Source organism: Balaenoptera ricei, chromosome 3 (genome assembly GCF_028023285.1).
Source record: "Balaenoptera ricei isolate mBalRic1 chromosome 3, mBalRic1.hap2, whole genome shotgun sequence".
NCBI classification, from domain to species: domain Eukaryota; kingdom Metazoa; phylum Chordata; class Mammalia; order Artiodactyla; family Balaenopteridae; genus Balaenoptera; species Balaenoptera ricei.
The window spans coordinates 126,391,570-126,409,298 of record NC_082641.1 but is presented as its reverse complement, the minus strand read 5'-3'; the positions used below and the strand labels follow the sequence as shown (position 1 = coordinate 126,409,298).

The window sequence follows — 17,729 nt, the reverse complement described above, 5'->3', positions numbered from 1 at the left end:
GTGTGGAGAAAGGGGAACCCTCCTACACTGTTGGTGGGAATGTAAATTGGTACAGCCACTATGGAGAACAGTATGGAGGTTCCTCAGAAAACTAAAAATAGAACTACCATATGATCCAGCAATCCTACTCCTGAGCATATATCTGCAGAAAACCATAATTCGAAAAGATACATGCACTCCAATGTTCATAGCAGCACTATTTACAATAGCCAAGACATGGAAGCAACCTAAATGTCCATCGACAGAGGAATGGATAAAGAAGACGTGGTACATATATACAATGGAATTATTACTCAGCCATGAAAAAGAGTGAAATAATGCTATTTGCAGCAACATGGATGGACCTGGAGATTGTCATGCTGGGTGAAGTAAGTCAGATAGAGAAAGACAAATATCATATGATATCACTTATATTTGGAATCTAGAAGGATGATACAGATGAATTTATTTGCAGAATAGAAACGGACTCACAGACTTCGAAAGCAGACTTATGGTTGCCAAGAGGGAAAGGTGGGAGCGGGGAGGAACAGACAGGGAGTTTGGGATTGACATATACACACTACTATACATGGAATGGATAGTCAACAGGGACCTGCTGTATAGCACAGGGAACTCTACTCAATATTCTGTAATAACCTATATGGGAAAAGAATCTGAAAAAGGATGGATATATGTGTATGTATAGCTAAGTCACTTTAGCTGACTTCGCTACAGTACACCTGTACACCTGAAGCTGACACAACATTGTAAATCAACTATACTCCAACATAAAATAAAAAGTAAATTAAAAAAATATGATTCCTATTTTTCAGATGAGGAAATTGAGGCTCAAAAGATTCTGCAACTTGTACCACTTAGCCCGTAGGGCTGAATCCAGCCTTCCAAACCCCACACAGTGAGGGCATCTTCATTCACAGCATCCTTGAAGAAGATGATGAAGATTGTAAAGACAGAATTAATCATGGCAGTAAAACACTAGCTAACACTTGATGACCACTTATTATGAGCCAGACTCCATCCTAAGTCCTTTATATGGTTTAACTCAGTTAATCCATACAACCACCAACTCTAATAGTACATACTAATATTATCCTCATTTTTGCACAAGGAAACAGGCACAGAGAAATTAGTGAACTCGCCCAAGGTCACAGCTAATAAGTAGCTGTACCAGAATTCAAACCCAGGCAGTCTAGCCTGGGAGTCTGCCCCCTCCACTGGCCTCTTCTGGCTTCCCAGGATGGCGAATTCACCGTCTTAACAACTGGCAGAGGGCTGCACTCAGAGAGCTGCTCCTCACATCAAACTGAAGCGAGCCTCTACCTACCACCTGCCTTGGCCTGAGTTCAACCCTCTAGAACCACAAAGACTTAGCTTCCCCTGCTCGGGACAGCCCCCGTCTCGTGGCTCCTGAAGCCACATCCTTTCCACGTCTGCATCCTCCAGCCATTCCCTCTGTTTCTGGTCATCCGGTTTCTGCTATGGTCAGTCAGGATCTGTCCCCCAAAACCACTGTGGCTTACAAGGTCCTGAGACGAGGTAGATTAAGAGAGGATCCATGGAGACTGTATTATCCTATAACGTTCTCCCAGTGTCTGGGGGGACAGGTTAAGTCTCAGGGCCAAGATTGCCATAGAGAGAGCAACTTTGATAAAGACCTTGGGACTGCTGATGTTTTAAACACTTCCCAAGGCCCTTCCACTCCTTCATCCCCATCCCATCCCACTGCTGTCTGGGCACCGTGCTGTTCATTGTCTGCTCACCCGAGACCCACTGCCCACTCCTCCTGGCCCTGGTCTGAGCTCTGAGGTCCCACGGACTGTGTCACAGGCTCCCTGGCTTTCAGCTGGGTTTGGCTAATGAGAGGCAACTGCAGGCTGAGGCTGAGTGGAGAGAGGGGCTGTGTACATGTCTCCCTTGCACCCGCCCTGCCCGGCTGCGATGGACTTGGCTCCTGTCCCGGCTGCTCTGCCACAGCTGCAGCTCTGGCCAGCCCTTCCCTTTAGGCTTAGGGTGGTGACAGCCTCCTGCTGTTGCTGACTCTGGATGCCACACTAGGTCTTGTGGGTCCCCTGACCCTGCCCACAGTTCTGTACACACTCCCTCCACACTTAAACCCTTTGAGGTGTGCCATCTCATTTCTGCTAGAGACTGCCCAGGCCAGACACCCACAACTGTACCAATTTGGCGGGGTGTGGGTAGAGGGAACCTTATTAGGAGAGCCCACTTGCTGAATTAACTGCTGCCTTTTATCCTGGGATGTTAGATTTTGACCTTGAGAGCTCGTGGCATCTTACAAACTTGTCAATATTTATCTGGGCACTTTACTCCAAACCTCAAAAATACTAAATTTATATTTCTTCCTATAGCTTCCTTGTTTACTGGGTTATAAATGAGCCTTAGGTCTGGAGGCACAGTGATGGAACAGAGGCATCCTAACATAAGTAGCCAGGAAGGAAGGAAGAGAACACATTGGGCTGGAGACGATTCTAGCAGTCAGGGGGGGAGTGGAGCAAAGTTTGAAAGAACCTGCCCCCTCCAGGTTCACTGATCATTCTATTTTAATACCAAACCTCCATATTTATGAACACTGAACCAATACTGGATCTTTCTACCTGTTACTAAGTGTCCCAAAAGTGGATGGATGGATTCTTCCCTGAAGTTGGAAACCATGTGTGGAATGGTCTGACTTAAAACATGGCTCACATGACAAGGGCAGTCATTCCCCAGAGCAGCTGGAGGTGACAGCAGGAGAATACGGGAGGAGAGACACGGGCCAATGCTGGGATATGCCAGGGGTAACTGGTCTCAGTGGATAAGCCCCCATTTGAAGGGCACAATGGCAGGTGTCTCCAGCTGCTGCTGTCCATGTGTAGCGGGGCTGCTTCTCACAGGGGCAACTCTACGAGCTTCCTCCAGAATGCCAGGGTGAACGTCATCTGGGCCTAACTTACTTCACTAAATTTAAGGCAGCTCCCCAGAAGCACAGGGAGGCCAGCTAGCGGGTAGTGGCATTCTATGCAGCTCTGTGTGTCTGAGCTTTCGTATCCTGGTAACGCCCTTCTGGAGACATGCTCACTTTTGTCAGTAACCTTCTCACCCTGTAGGCCCTGAAACTAAGCTCATTAATCCTACTGTGGTCTGGCCCCATTCACAGCAGCAGGGGGACTATCATCTCTCTTGTTCTGGACTGGAATCTTCAATGAGGACAGCCTGTGATCAAAGTCTCTTATCTTCTGCGGGAGCCACATGGCCGTGCTGGCCCATATTGAAGTTGCAGTCAATGACAGCTCGTACGTCTTGTTTTCATTTGAACAGAGGAAGAAAGGAAAGGAAATAGTCTCATCGATGGGCATTATCCAGGGATCAAGGACGAAACTGAATGTGGATCTGGAGTGGAATAATGATGAAGCGATGGTGGGCAGGGCCTGCTCAGGGCTGGCTTGTTTGGGGACTGTCTCTAGAGCTTCTCATGAGGAGTGGCTTTCCTGCTCTGGACCACTTCCCTCATTTCTGGTCTTCATGGTCCTTTGACATGAGAAAGGCTGCAAGAGGTTTGCTGACTGCCAGGCCCCTCCCCAGCTCACTGCAGTCCTCTCCGGCTCTGCCTTCCTCACCTCCGTTACCTAACTTCTGTTTATCTCTCAGGCGTGGGCTTAACTGTTTCTTCCTCAGGACTCTTCTCCCAACTGGTCCTAGACGGTCAGGTCCCTCTGTCCATCTGCAGCATCACCAGAGCACCCTGCATTTTTTCTTCCTAGCACTTATTAGAATGGCATCTGATTATCCATGGACTTACGGGGTCAATGTCATGAGGACAGGCATCAGGTGGGTGCAGCTCACCAGAGCCCAGCACTTAGCCCAGAGGAGACATTCAGGATGCATTTGCTTAATGAATGAATGAATAAGTTACATATCCAAGGGACCTGTGAGGTCATCTGACTCAACTCTTGTCCGTTCTGCCACATGCCTGCAAATGAGGAGTGTCTCTGTGTTTGAATGCCTCTGGGGCTGGGAACTCAGACACATGCGCGTAGTTTGCTCCATCCCTGGACTTCTCACATGACTAGAAAGCTCTTCTTTATGTTTGCAAACCCTTTATAGTCATGTTTCCACATTCATATGGCTTCTTCCTCCTGTCTGCCTCTTTATCACACACTACTATCTCCACATCCACACCCCACCCAAGACCCACTCCAAACACCACTCTGACCCAAACTTTACTTTGCCCTGGTCTCAAGGACTCATGGGGAAGAGGCACATCATATTGGTTTCAGAGCTTCTACTGAACTGGATGTTATCCCTGTAACTATTTACAAGGCTGTGGGTTCCGTGAGGGTCCGTGTCTTCCCTGTCCCCGACTGCATCCTCAGGACCTAGCACGGAGTCTAGCACATGACAGGCACACACTAGATATCGGCTGGATGGAAACCTGACTGCTGTCTTTGGCTGTCCTTAGAGACTCTTTAAATAACAGGCCTGGGGATGAGCAAGGCTGTTCGGTGGCTGAAAAGTGATACATACGCAGATGACTCGGTTGGGTGACCCGATGCTAGATCCAGGGGGTGAGATGGAAGTTTCAGACGTCCGCCTATGCTGTGGGAGAGATGAAGACAGAGGGTGAGAGACTGCACCTCCAACCTGGTGGGGAGGGGGGAGATGGGGCTATAAGAACGCAGTTCTTCGGGGAACATTAGCAATACTGCTAAAAGCACTCTCTGGCTGTTTCTTTTTTTTTTTTTTTTTTTTTTAATTGATTAATTAATTTATTTATTTTTGGCTGTGTTGGGTCTTCGTTTCTGTGCGAAGGCTTTCTCTAGTTGTGGCAAGCGGGGGCCACTCTTCATCGCGGTGCGCGGGCCTCTCACTATCGCGGCCTCTCTTGTTGCGGAGCACAGGCTCCAGACGCGCAGGCTCAGTAGTTGTGGCTCACGGACCTAGTTGCTCCGCGGCATGTGGGATCTTCCCAGACCAGGGCTCGAACCCGTGTCCCCTGCATTAGCAGGCAGATTCTCAACCACTGCGCCACCAGGGAAGCCCTCTCTGGCTGTTTCTGTACTGTCTCTTTATTTTCTGCCTTTTTAATCAATGTCTGACTGTGAATGAAATTGGAAATGCACAGGACTTTATGCTGTTGAACAGGATTTTTTTTTTAACTTATTTTTAATTGGCCTTTTAGATAGGAAGCTACTCATAAAACTCTTCATTTTGGCTTATCTCAGTCAATGAAGTATTTACTTTAAATGAATAAAACTGGTTAGCACCATTCCTTAGCAGTTTGTTTATACAAAACATAAAGGTAGGTTAAATGTCATGTAATTGCACAATATACTGATTCTTTTTATAGTGTATCCATTGCAAAATGACATCAACCTAAGTGCAAAACTTAAAAAATCTTTCTCTGAACAATGGCAATGATGGACTAATGGCTCCTTTAACAGAACAGCACAATGTTTATCTTGCTGCATCTAAGAGCATGATGTGGTTAAAAAGTAAACAGATTGGAAATCAGGGACCACTGGTAAACTATGCAATTTTAGGAATCCTGAATTCCTGATCTGTGAAATGCAGGGGCTGGTCTCAAGGACTGCTACATTCCCTTCCAGACCTCTCATCCTGCAATTTAAAGCATTCTAAGTTGGACTATATAGCACTGTTTCCCAAACTGTAGATTGAGAACTAGTGTGGCTCTGGGGAGATGAATTTTGGCAGAAAATTTGATAATACTCAGTCACAGAATGAGAGAATAAAATGTAAAATTCTATTTCAGTCCTCTTGGTTAGATCAAGGAGGAAGTCTTAATTTGGTCCTAATACATTTCAATAACAATTGCTAATTCCACCTTCCACACCTCACCCCCCTCTCCTTTTTTTTAAATAAAGAGAGTGCAGGTAACATGATTTAGCTAGAATTTCTAAGAGTTATTGTTACGAAATATTTCATTTTCAATGAATTTATTTTAGGGTTACCTTCTATTTATAAAAAATAATACTGGTTTTCCACTAGGTGATATAAAGTTTTATGTTAAAATAAGTTTGATTAAGTAAAAAGTAGTGAGTTGATGTAAAGAAAAAAGGAAGCATATAATAATACGGGTGATACACAGATACAGCAAAAAGCATCAGGGTTGTAGAGAGATAACTGAAATTTGAGAAATGCCAACAAAGAGAAGGAAACTGTGGAAGAAAAGGACAATAAGGTTTTCTTATACCTTAAAAGGGAGAGGCCTTGGAAGAAACAGGGGAAAAAACTCACAGCTCAAAAAAAATATGCATCAATAGACCAGCTCTTTCACAAATGAAACAGATGAGATGGCAAAGGGGATAATGTTTAACCAGCTGGTCAGAAATTGTACACATGTGTTTTTAGTTGAGATTCTAGCAGGTAACTTTAATAGCGTCCCAAGGGCCAAGTTGATATCTGGGGGCCAGAGTGTAGAGACACCTTGGCGATCATCGAGGGCCCCCCAACACACAACCCAGGTCTCCCCTCCATACCGTCAAAGACTCAGGAGCTGTGCCCCACCCCTCCTGCAGTCCTTGGACCAAGAACCCAGATTCATGGGACTTCCTAGTACTTGTCAGAGCACAGTCATTCAGAGGGACACAGGACCTCGGCTGCTCTAGCGTGTGCCTGGGGACGCTGGCTGTGCTTCTGCCTGGCTGCATTACTGTGGGCAAGTCACCGCCCTCTTTAAGGCCTTGGTCTTCTCACAAGCAAAGCAAAGACACAATTCCTAACCCACCTGCCCAATGGTGTTAAATCAAATCAGACGGTGGCCGTGAAGATGCCTTGCAAACTGTCAATGTCTGTGACAATTTTAACCACTGTTATTAATGACTTTCGGCTGTGGAAAAACCATGGCCTACATGCCTGAGAGAGGTCACCATCTTGGCAAGTAATGGGAAGGGTACAGCCTCACCCCAGAAACACTAACAACTCACATTCATACAGTGCTTTACCGTTTTCAAAGTGCTCTCACATCCAACGTCTTAATCCCTTCAAAACCCCCATGAGGTGGATGTTACTGTTAAGGAAATCCAAGGATACAGACACACATTTGAAAGTGTACACACTAAGGAATGACTCTCTAGTAAAGCACAGTGCCCCCAGCCTGTGGCTAGAAGTAGCTGGTTTGGTATCACCACCAGCTTGCTTACCTTTAACTTCTTCTCTGCCCGGGCTGCCTGTTTGCAGATGGGGTGCCAAACCTCAGAGCCTAAGGGGCCAGGAAAATAACAAAGCCTTTCACACCTACTAGAATTTGGGGTCTCTCCCCATCCTCCACCTCCGTTTCCTCCCCAGGCAGTGCATGTGCCCTGCAGAGCAGCCAGGAGGACCCCCTGGTTTTCAGATCTCTGCCGCCACATAATTCAACCACCCACGCACTCTGCCTGTCCAAACCCTGCCCTTCCTCAAGGTCCACATCTCACATGACATCCTGTGACCCTTCTTACCTGCCAGCTGGGAGTCACTTCTCTCTCCTCTATGATCCATCGTTCTTCGTATCATTCCCAGCACATATGGCCTTAAAACATAGTAGCTTGTGGATTTATCACTCCCACTAAATTAAGAGCTCCTTCTGGGTGGGAGCTGAGCTTTCTTCATTGCTGGGTCTCCCATACCATCCAGCATGGGGCTTTGCTCTCAGCAGAGGCCCCGTACATGTTTGTGGGGTGATTACATGAGTGGACGATTGGCAGTGAGTGACACAGAGCAGGTGGTCAATAAATATTTGTTGAATGAATGAATGGCAGTGGAGGTGAAATAAAGTGACAGACTGCGGTGAACTCCAGCCTTCCTTTCTCTTCAAAGACGTATGACAGTCTACCAGAGCTATCACATTAAAGGGGAGGGGGTGTCATGATGTATATTCTCCTTGAGAGCACTATCCTGACCTGCTAATTTCTAAGAGACTCCAGACTCTTCAAACTTAGCATATTCGGCTGCCCACATTCTATTGTGGATGGGGGTCCAGTTGGCCAGCCCCAAATCGGAGAGGCCAATTTGGAAAGGCATGAGCAACAGGTGGCTGGTCACGTGCTGAGAAGAAGCCCCAAATATTACACATTCCCCAAAGAAAGGACAGGTGTCCTGGATTAGAGGGAAAAATAGGAACATATTATCCCTCTGGTGCCACTGCTCTTGTAATCAACCCTAAAAGGAAAGGAGCCAGCAAATGGCTAGATTCCTGGGCACCCAGATGGCATTTGTTTGTCTGACTTCGTTTTTAGAATATCTTTTCCATTATGGTTTGTTGCCTGGAACCCCTAGGACTGGATACTGGCTAAGTGACAGGGGGGTGGTGTAAGTTTGAACAATGAGGCCTAAAAACATGGTGGTGAGAGGAGGGGCCCAAAGTAAGGAGCCCTGCTGGGGCTCTGCTCCGTCCCAGTTTCTTCATCTGAATAACAATGAGGTGGGCTTTGGATGGTCTTGGAGATTATACCTTAAAAATTCTAATTCTAGGGCCAGTTTTGTCACTTGTGGGATAGGGCTCTCTGATTCTTGTTTGCTGATGTTCTTGGGTGTTCCTAATTGGTTGCATGTGAGATTACTTCCTTCTAATGTAAAGTGCAATGGCTCTCAGAGCCCAGTAGAGGGACTCTGGGTCTGCAGCTTGATCCGGCAATCTTAGGGTGTGCCCACTACCAAGTGGTGGGGTTGGGATCCTAGCTTTGGGAATTACTAGGGAGAGCATTTCCGGTCCTCTCCGAGTTGCTGCTGAATCCACCAGAAGTTGTTTATTGCAGTGGCTCTGGCAGGAAGCACATGTTACAGGTCACTGTAGGAAATGGATGGCGTGGACACAGATGCCTCAGAAGGTTGTGAGATTAAGTGAAAGAGGCACAGGGAAGGTAAAATGTCAGACAGAGGTTCTCAGAGTGGGAAACGGTGTGTAAAGCGAGGGCATCAGACTAGATGGTCTCTCCATGCCACTGACGTATCTGCTCTGAAACAAGGCTGAACCACAGATGGCTTCAGCATTCTGCATACAGGAAAGCAGGTTTTTATAAGAAGTGTGTGTGGGGGGTGGATGGGTGGGGGAGGGATCAAAAGGGAGAAAGAAACTATAATTAATTAGAAATTTTAAAAAATCAGAAGTTTGGGTTTTGGCAGTATATCATTTAAATTAAAGAGGGAAGGGATTTGTTGGAGGTTAGCAATAAACTTAGATAAATGAAGGTAAGAAAAGATGATTTGTTCATGAAGACCCCTGTAAGATTAGGGTCTGCATATGTCATCAGTCAATAGCTCTCATCCTAAAACACTACCTGATTCAGAAATGAATGAGTGACTGGTTGGATCCCATCTTTGTATTTTAGAAAAAGAGACAGACTGATATGCACCCACAGGACGATGGTAACCAGGATGGAGAGGCGACTCAAGATTAGGCCTTAAGGCAGGGTCTTCTCCATGAAGAGAAGACATAACAGAATGGGGCAAAGGGTTTTGAATATTTTAATGCCTCTCTGTGGGAAGAGAGATTAACTTGCTCATCATGTCTTAATCCTAGAACAAGGATTAAGGGCAGGGGAGTGGGAAGTACAAAGTATTGGGTGTAAGATAGGATCAAGGATGTATTGTACAACATGGGGAATATAGCCAATATTTTGTAATAACTGTAAATGGAAAGTAACTTTTCAAAGCTGTATAAAAATGAATTAAAAGATTTTTAAAAATTGAGAAACAAAGGAATTCAGGGCAGAAGTTTCAGGGAAGGAAACTTTAACATCTGAGGATTGAATGGGTTCATTCTGAAAGTGAGCTACCTGCCCCTGGAAGTATTTAAGCACACATTGGGTAGATAACTGCTCAGCTGGGATACTGTTGAGGAGACGCATCGTGTGGTATTACACTAACGGACATTCACTAACCCTCCAAACCCTTAGATTCTGTTTCCAACTTAACAGGCTCTTCTATGTAGAAAAGAATAATTTTTTAGCCCCTATCCAACAATCTTGACCAGAATGTAGGTTCAATAATTAGGGGCAGGGTTCACACTTGTTTTATCTACAGATGTACCTACAGGGACTGCAGATTCTAAATAAATACTCATTGAGTTAATGAATAAACTAAAGAAACGTGATATCCTATTTTAGGGCAATTGCACTCTCTAAGCTGGACTCAGAGATTTGGACAACGAGAATAATCTAGATTCTGATTGGACAGCTACAATTCCAGATTGAGTGCCTATAAGAATAATAACTGGATTGGGGTTTGTTACAATGAGACCTGTGGACCACCTGTCCAGCAGCCTGGTAAAGTGCAGATTCCTGCCCCCAGCCTCATCCCCCAAGAGCCCCTGAAGTCAATCTCCTAGAGGTGGGGCCTGGGAATCTGCAGGTTTAACAAGCTCCCCAGGTGATTTATGACTCTAAATTGGAGAACCACAGGGCTAAATTCCAGTTAATACTCTGAATCTGTTCCCCTGGAATGTCATGGGATAAAGAAACCGATGTTACAAGACAGAACTCTTTAACTTGGAAGAATTCAACACCTTTTGCTTGTTAGACTCCTGATTCCACGAGTTACACGCTCGTCCTCTGAGACTATCACCCACAATTCCAGATTCTGCAGTTAAAACCTCCTGTAAATGTGATGGAAGTGAAGGATTAGCTATTTCTGTATCAGCTGACTCAGAGATAGAAACCTAGATCTCCAAAACTGTCCCTCAGCCGGGCATTAAGGCTGTTTTTACTCCTTAGTGAAGTCAGCATTCAGCCTTCTCTCTCTGACTGGTTACAGCACACGCCATACCTGTAACACTGTGGATTATTTAAGGTTTGGGAACCCACCCACCTCTCTGCCAGACCTGTGAATTCAATTTGCCAACACTTTTTTTTTTTTGCATTAGTGGAGATTACAATACCAAAGCTGGAGCTGGTGCCACAGTCTTCCAGAAGCCCAGCCAGGCTTACAGACACACCAGGGACTGAAACCGGCCCACCCGAAGGTTCTGTTTGGCCAACACAGTGTTTTGTGTTTTTTGTTTTTTTAAAAAATATTTTTGAAGATGAATGCTTTCAGACCCTGAAGGTGGCCAGGGACCCTCCCTGCTGTCTGCCTCCTGGCCTTTCTCGCTCATTTAAGTAGGCATTGAGTTTTCAGCTTCTGATCCCAGCCAGATTGTTAGGTTTCTTCTCTGGATTTCTCTTGATCATAACAGGGTGAGGTTTCTGAGTTCTGCCTTTATGTTAGAAGCACTATCTTTGTGACACAGCCTTGCTAGGGCCTTGGAAAGGCTCCTTTAAAATCCGCACTCGAATAAACAAGTGTGGTGTATCCATGTAACGGAATATTATTCAGCTGTAAAAAGGAAGGAAACACTGACACACGGTACAATGTGGATGAATCTGGAAAACATTACGCTAAGTGAAAGAAGATAGACACAAAAGGCCACACCTTTATGAGATACCCAAAATATTCTGTCTTGGGACAGAAAGCAGATTCGTGGCTGCCAGGGGCTCAGGAGAGGGGAATGGGGAGCAACTGCTTAATGGCTATGGGTTTCCTTTTGGGGTGATAACAATATTTCAGAACTAGATAGAGGTGGTGGTTGCAGAGCATTGTGAATGTACTAAAAGCTACTGAAGTGTTCACTCTAAAATGGTTGATTTTATGTGAATATTACCTCAATTAAAAAAATTCCTCCCCACCCCCCATCATTAGGGGGACCACTTCTGTAAACCATGGGGCACTCTTCTCTTCACTTGTTACTAAGTGTTCCAATCTCAGCAGGAGGAGAAGAGTGAGCCCTTTTGTTGAATTTGACATGTAATAACAACAATATCATTGCTATAATCTTGGCCACTGGGAAATCTTCACCATATATGAGGCCATTTATGCATTAATTAATGTAGTATTCTTAAGAAGTTCCAATCCTGGTTACATCGTTTACTAGCGGCATCGTCTAGAGCAAGTCAGTTACCTCTCTGTGCCTCAGTTTTCCCATCTAGAAGATGGGATGATTACAGTACCTGCCTTGTACATTTGTTGTGCGGATTCATGAGTTAATATACGTAGAGCACTGAGAACAGTGTCTGCCAAGAGCAGGCACTATGTAAGTGTAGTTGTTGTTGTTATTATCTCCTGTCCCCTACCAAAACCCCCTGTTTGCCAGGATCTAGTTTGGGTGAGGGGAAAGGAGTACTGGAGAGACTTGAAGGTGGTGGGTGGCGTTTACTCTCCTACTCCCAGAGCTGGCGCCTGGAGGAGCGAGGGGCATGCAGCAAGCAGAGGGCTGGCTGGGCAGGTGGAGTGACTGAGCAGAAGCTGGGCTTAGCTGCCGGCACACCCTCCTGGAAGGTTGGGCTGGTGCCCAGGGATGAGGCACCACGGGAGAAGTGGAAAAGACCGGTTTGCCTGGACCTGACATGATCAAGTGGGCTTGAAGCTTAATAAAGAGCTTAAGGGAGAAAAGTGCTTGGCTACTGTGATGCTGGTTACCATGGAGGCTATCAGGCAGGACAAGGAAAAGAGAATGGCAGTCCCGAGATGCCCAGTAATTCACAGGATACTACTAATAACAGGACCGTAATTCAAATGTATTGAGTGCTTCATCTGTGTCAGGCACTGAGTATTCTTATTATTCTTATTGTTATTATTATAACTAATATTTATAGAGTGTCTGTGCCAGGCCTTATGCTATGTACTTTATAACAATGGTAATTGAGTAAAAAATAATAATGATCAATAACATATGCTGGGCCCTGTGCTAAGTGTTATTAATAATGACGGTAATATTGACAGTAACCAGCATTTATTAGTCATGGCTCAGGGGGAATGGCCATTTCTACACGACTGGGTGTTTATCATGAGCTTGCACTGGTGGAGCTGGTGGTGCCAGGCTCTATGCTAAGCCTTTCCCATGCATTTGCTCATTCAGTCCCCACAAGAGCCTGCTGATGTAGGGCCTATGGTTATCACTGTTTTCAGAGAGGGAAATTGGGGTTCGGGGAGCTTAGATGTTTTGCTTGCTCGCCCATCGCTGTCTCCCTGCCCTGGCCTGGGTGTGGGCATGCAGCCAAAGTCAGGCTCCTTGGAGTCTCTTTGGGACTTCACTGCACCCACGGTGCCCAGGAGCTGGCTGTGCCCTCCTTCCCAACAGGGAGGCAGTCAGTCTGGATCAGGAGAGCGTGAGGCCACGCACAAAAAGGAGCAGGGAGAAGACCCACTTGCTGCCCCCGTGGGCCCCTCAACCCGGCTGTGCCTCTCCTGGACTCTCCTAAGTTCTGTGAGCTCATCAGTCCCCTTTTACCTAATGTTGCTCGAGTTGAGTTCCTGCCACCTAAAAAGTCCAGACCAATAAAACATCTCATTGAGCTAATAGCCGAGCATCTGACAAGTTCCTGACTTGCCCAGCAGGCAATTCTGTTTCCCAGAAAACAGAGGAAGCAACCAGGGAAATTGCTACTCTGGACCGAATTCTGACCAACATGGACAAATTGGCTGGTGAAGTAGATGTGACATGTAACCGGTGAGAAAATCGCCATGCTGTCTTGAGTTTGTGGCGTGAGGAGCAAGTTGGAAACAGACTATCTACATAGAAACCTTAAACTACTATGCTGTAATATTTTCTGTAGGATTCAAGATGTTTGGTAACCCTAAAAACCTAAAACAAATTTGCAGCTCATCAAAGATTAAAATGTACTCTGTTTAAAATGAAATATGCTTCGAAGACTCAGACTTGAGGAAATGTCAATTCAGTTCAGTTAACAGGCTACGTTTGAAGAGTCTAAAATTATGTAGCAGGATTGGGGAAACATAAGATTTAAAGTTTTTAAGCATCATTCCTACAACCTAAGCTGTCAGTAGAGAGATCCAATTTAAAATAACAACGTTAAGCTACTAAATTATAGCAACCAATATTACGTTAGTGCCTTTTAAAGTGTGGTTTGATGAGATGTGGAGATGATGACTGAGGGCTGGTGTCCACAGTCCATAATGACGGGCGGCACCTCTCCTGAACATCTATCAGCTCAGGGCACCTCTTATGAGGTACTTGTCAGAGGGAAATGAGGCCTCAGCTAAATACCAATGGCTTCTCCAGCTGAGCCAGAAAGACACACCTCCTGGTACCAGGGCCTTATATCATCTAAACTGAAGAAAAAATATATGATCTGAAATAGAGTCAGTTATACAAGAGAAGGGTTTGGTGTAATTATCAAAGAAGCTTTCAGGGCTGTGTTTTGGATTTGCATTAACCCAGAACTAAAGCTTTTCACTTTATTTTGGGCCATGGACAGCTCTGAAAAGTTGATAAAAGCTACAGACCCTATCCTTAGAGAAACACACCATATGCAAAATCTGGCAAGCAATGCCAGGGGATTCATCAAATTCAGAAGGGCAATTATGAACCACAGGCTAAGAATCCTGATAATAAATGGAAAAAATTGCCTTTAACAAACCAAGCAAGACAGGCTAGCTAACCTTGGCTCAGGGATATAACCTGTCTATGAATGGCTTTTAGTTCACAGGGTTGTGAGGATAAAATGAGATACTGCATTTAAAAGTAAAGTGCTTGGCAGATAGTAAATGCTCAGCAAATATCAGCTGATGGCATTTATTATTATTATTATTAGGACCTACAATTTGTTATAATAATTTTCCTTAGCAGCAAGATTTGTCCTAGGATCTCATAAATAATTTCCTGCCTGGTGGGTTTTAATTAAATATACAAATGAGAGCAGAGACTTATTTGGAAACATACAGCTTAAATCCTATGTTTCCAGTGTTATTCTCTGTCTCAGGTCCGCAGAATAGGAGCGCATTTAGTGTAGACAGAAGGAGAGAAAAAAGCCTACCTTTCCTTTTTCCTGGGTACAGGCACATTTAGAACAAGAGCAACATCTATCTCACACACCACATTTTGGGTTTAGAAAAACTCCCACAGATCCAGCAACTGTAACCTTTGTGATATTTGTATAAGTTTTGCCCTTAACCTGCAGCATTTTGGTTAATATTTTGCTGCATAAAATCAGTGACCTAATTTCCTGGTGAAGCCCAAATGAAGGGTTTGGACAACAAACAGATTAGAAATCTGGCATCTTTACAAAAACAGTTAAAAGACTGCACAACAGAACTTGAAACAAATAAAAGAAAACTTGCTCCTGTCTCCTGGGGCCCCGGAAATTCTTATCCAGACAGATGTCAGACTTCTCCCAATTAGAAAGCCATTACATAGCAATTAAAACACAAACAAACTGACCAAAAGAACCTCCTGAGGCTGGTTGCCAGTAACATACTATGTCCGGCCACGGGAATGACAAGACTGGGTTTATAAGATTTGCAGGCTTCCTAACCCGCTCTCTTGTGTGCACGTTGCTTTGTGGGGCACTTAGCATCTTCACATTCGTCCTCCCCTCTAATATTCTTGAGGCCCTTGTGGAGAACGCTTGCTCTCAGCGCAGCGGGTATGTGGGCCTGCCTCGGTTTCTCCACCACGTTAATGCTTCCTGCCCTGTGGGCCTTCGCACCTGCTGTTCTCTCTGCCGCTACACTCTTCCTTCCCCTCCTCACCCTCCCACCTCCTACTCAATGTCAAGGCCTTGGCTTGCAATTTCCCTTCCTCGGCAAAGCCTCTCCGGGCCTCCCAGACTAGATGAGGAGCCTTATAACATACTCCAGTTATTCCCAAACTTCCCCTTCACAGTGTTTATCACAGCTTGTCACTGCATGTTTGCACTTCTGTTTGATTAAAGTCGGTCTCCCGCTCCTGATAGTAAACTCCACCACGGAAGCAAGCACCCCTGCCTCGTTCATCTCTGGGAGCCTGGCACAAGCATGCCCTCAGTTTGAGTGGAAGAATGAAAGACAGTGTAATTATCCTCATTTTACAGGTGAAGGAAGAGACCTCAGAGAAAGAAGCTACTTCTCAAGGTCACAGCCCATTAGCAGAAGTGCTGGTGCTTGGATCCAGGAGTCCTCCTGGCTGGTTCTCACCACTCCTATGCTGCCTGGAAGGACAGTTTTCTTGCCATTTCTGGGGAATATAATTTTGAGTCTTGGTACCCCTGCCCGGAGAGGGTGTCCAAGGCAAACACAAGGCCAGCTCTCAGCGGCAGCAGAAACCCCTGGTGGCTGCCGCTCCGGAGACGCCCACAGCCCGAGTCAGCGTGACTCTAGCAGCGGATGGCCTGGACCCCCTCATTCCAGGATCACTCAGCATCCCTCGAGGCAGGTCCTTGAATGCCCTGCAATTACTCCCACTCTCCCAGAAGCCGGGGTTGGGGTGGGGGGTAGGGATGGGGATAATTAAGGAGGAGGGTGACAGGCCCTTCTTTATCACCAAGAATATCTCCATGTCCTGGAGGCATTTCTGCTGAAGGTTTGATTGTGCATTCTCTCTCATGATGACAAAGCTACTCACTTCATCACTTAACTCTTTCAGCATTCTGTGAAGTTCTGGTCCAAAGCAGGGCTTAGAAGATACTGATACATGAGGACGTGAGCCCCAGGAGAGCAGGGAACTTGTGGGACTTGCTCATGGCTACATCTCCGGTTGTTAGGACAGCACTGGGTACACAGGCGGTGCTCAACAGGTATCTGCTACATGAAGGAACTAAAAGCTTTCTGTGTGTCAGGAACTTACTATATTGCTATATTATAGGGACTGTTACTAGCCCATTTTACAGCCTAGGCGATAGGGGTTTAGAGAGTTAAGAGATTTACTCAAGGTCAAAAACTTACTAAACAGTGGAGCCAGGATTCAAAGCACTAAGTGGGCGATTAGGATTGGGAATTCAGGCAGTAAGGGAAAGACCTTGATTTCTCGTGATATGAACATGAGAGCAGTTTCAACACTAGGAAATATCTTCATCAGAGAAGGGGGAGAGGAATTCATGCAACAAACTTTCAAACCAAGCGCAAAGTCCAGATTCTCAGGGTCCATGAAGATACCATGCAGTTTGCTGAGACTCATGTGGGCTTCCCAGCATATAACAGCATATAACATAGGGTCCTGCAGCAGGAACCACTCAGGGACCCAGGCACTGAGGGATCAGTGCTCATGGAAAGGGGGAGGCCTAGTCCTTCAGAGACCTGAGTAGCAGGCAGGGCTCGGGTACTCCTTTCCCCTCACCCAAACTAGGAGGCAAGATGGGGAGAGCCCTGGAGTGGGAGTCATAAGGCCATGTCCCCCTTTGCCCCCTGTACCCTTGAGCTCTCATGCAAATCTCTTCGTGTCTCTGGGGCTCACTTTCCCCATCTATACAATGAGGGTTGTTACTTTACAGCCTAGAGTAACTCCTGGGATCCACTCACCTCTAATACCTGCACGACTGTACATACAAGTAAGTAGTTGTAGAGTCACAGCATCTTAGAAATGGTCACCTCGCTCAGTCCAACAAAGGAACCCTGCTCTAGCATTCCTAGGAGGTGGCATGAGATTCTGCTGAATAGCTCTAGGCTGGTGGTTCTCAACCCAGGTTGATTATGCCTCCTGGGGGACAGACATGTGGCAACGTCTGAGATATTTTTGGTTGTTGCAACGAGAAAGGGTACGTTATTGGCATCTAGTGGGCAGAGGCCAGGGATGCTACCAAACACCCTGTAGTACACAGGGCAGTCTCCACACGGAAAGATGATCTGGCCCCATATGTCAACAGTGCTGAGGTTGAGAAACTGGCTCTAGGCAAAGGGGATTCATTACATGTTATGGGAACTCCTGGCGTGGGCATGTGTGGTTAGGACAAGCTTGATAGGAAGATATGCTCCTTGTAATGGCCCCC

The 17,729-nt window shown here is 45.8% G+C and overlaps 1 protein-coding gene across 4 annotated transcripts in view; it reads right to left on the bottom strand.

The window, feature by feature from the left end:
- The window catches only part of ABLIM3 (actin binding LIM protein family member 3), a 185,815-nt gene that overhangs the window by 35,039 nt on the left and 133,047 nt on the right, over window positions 1-17,729 (bottom strand). For all 4 annotated transcript variants that reach the window (XR_009502422.1, XR_009502421.1, XR_009502423.1 and 1 more), the window contains 2 exons: window positions 7,158-7,216; window positions 4,522-4,593 (listed from right to left, as the gene is read on the bottom strand). Coding sequence is in view for 1 of the 4 variants with exons in the window: in XM_059917448.1 (XP_059773431.1) it covers window positions 4,522-4,593; window positions 7,158-7,216 (131 nt within the window). In the remaining 3 variants the exon portion in view is untranslated. The remainder of the gene's footprint in view (window positions 1-4,521; window positions 4,594-7,157; window positions 7,217-17,729) is intronic.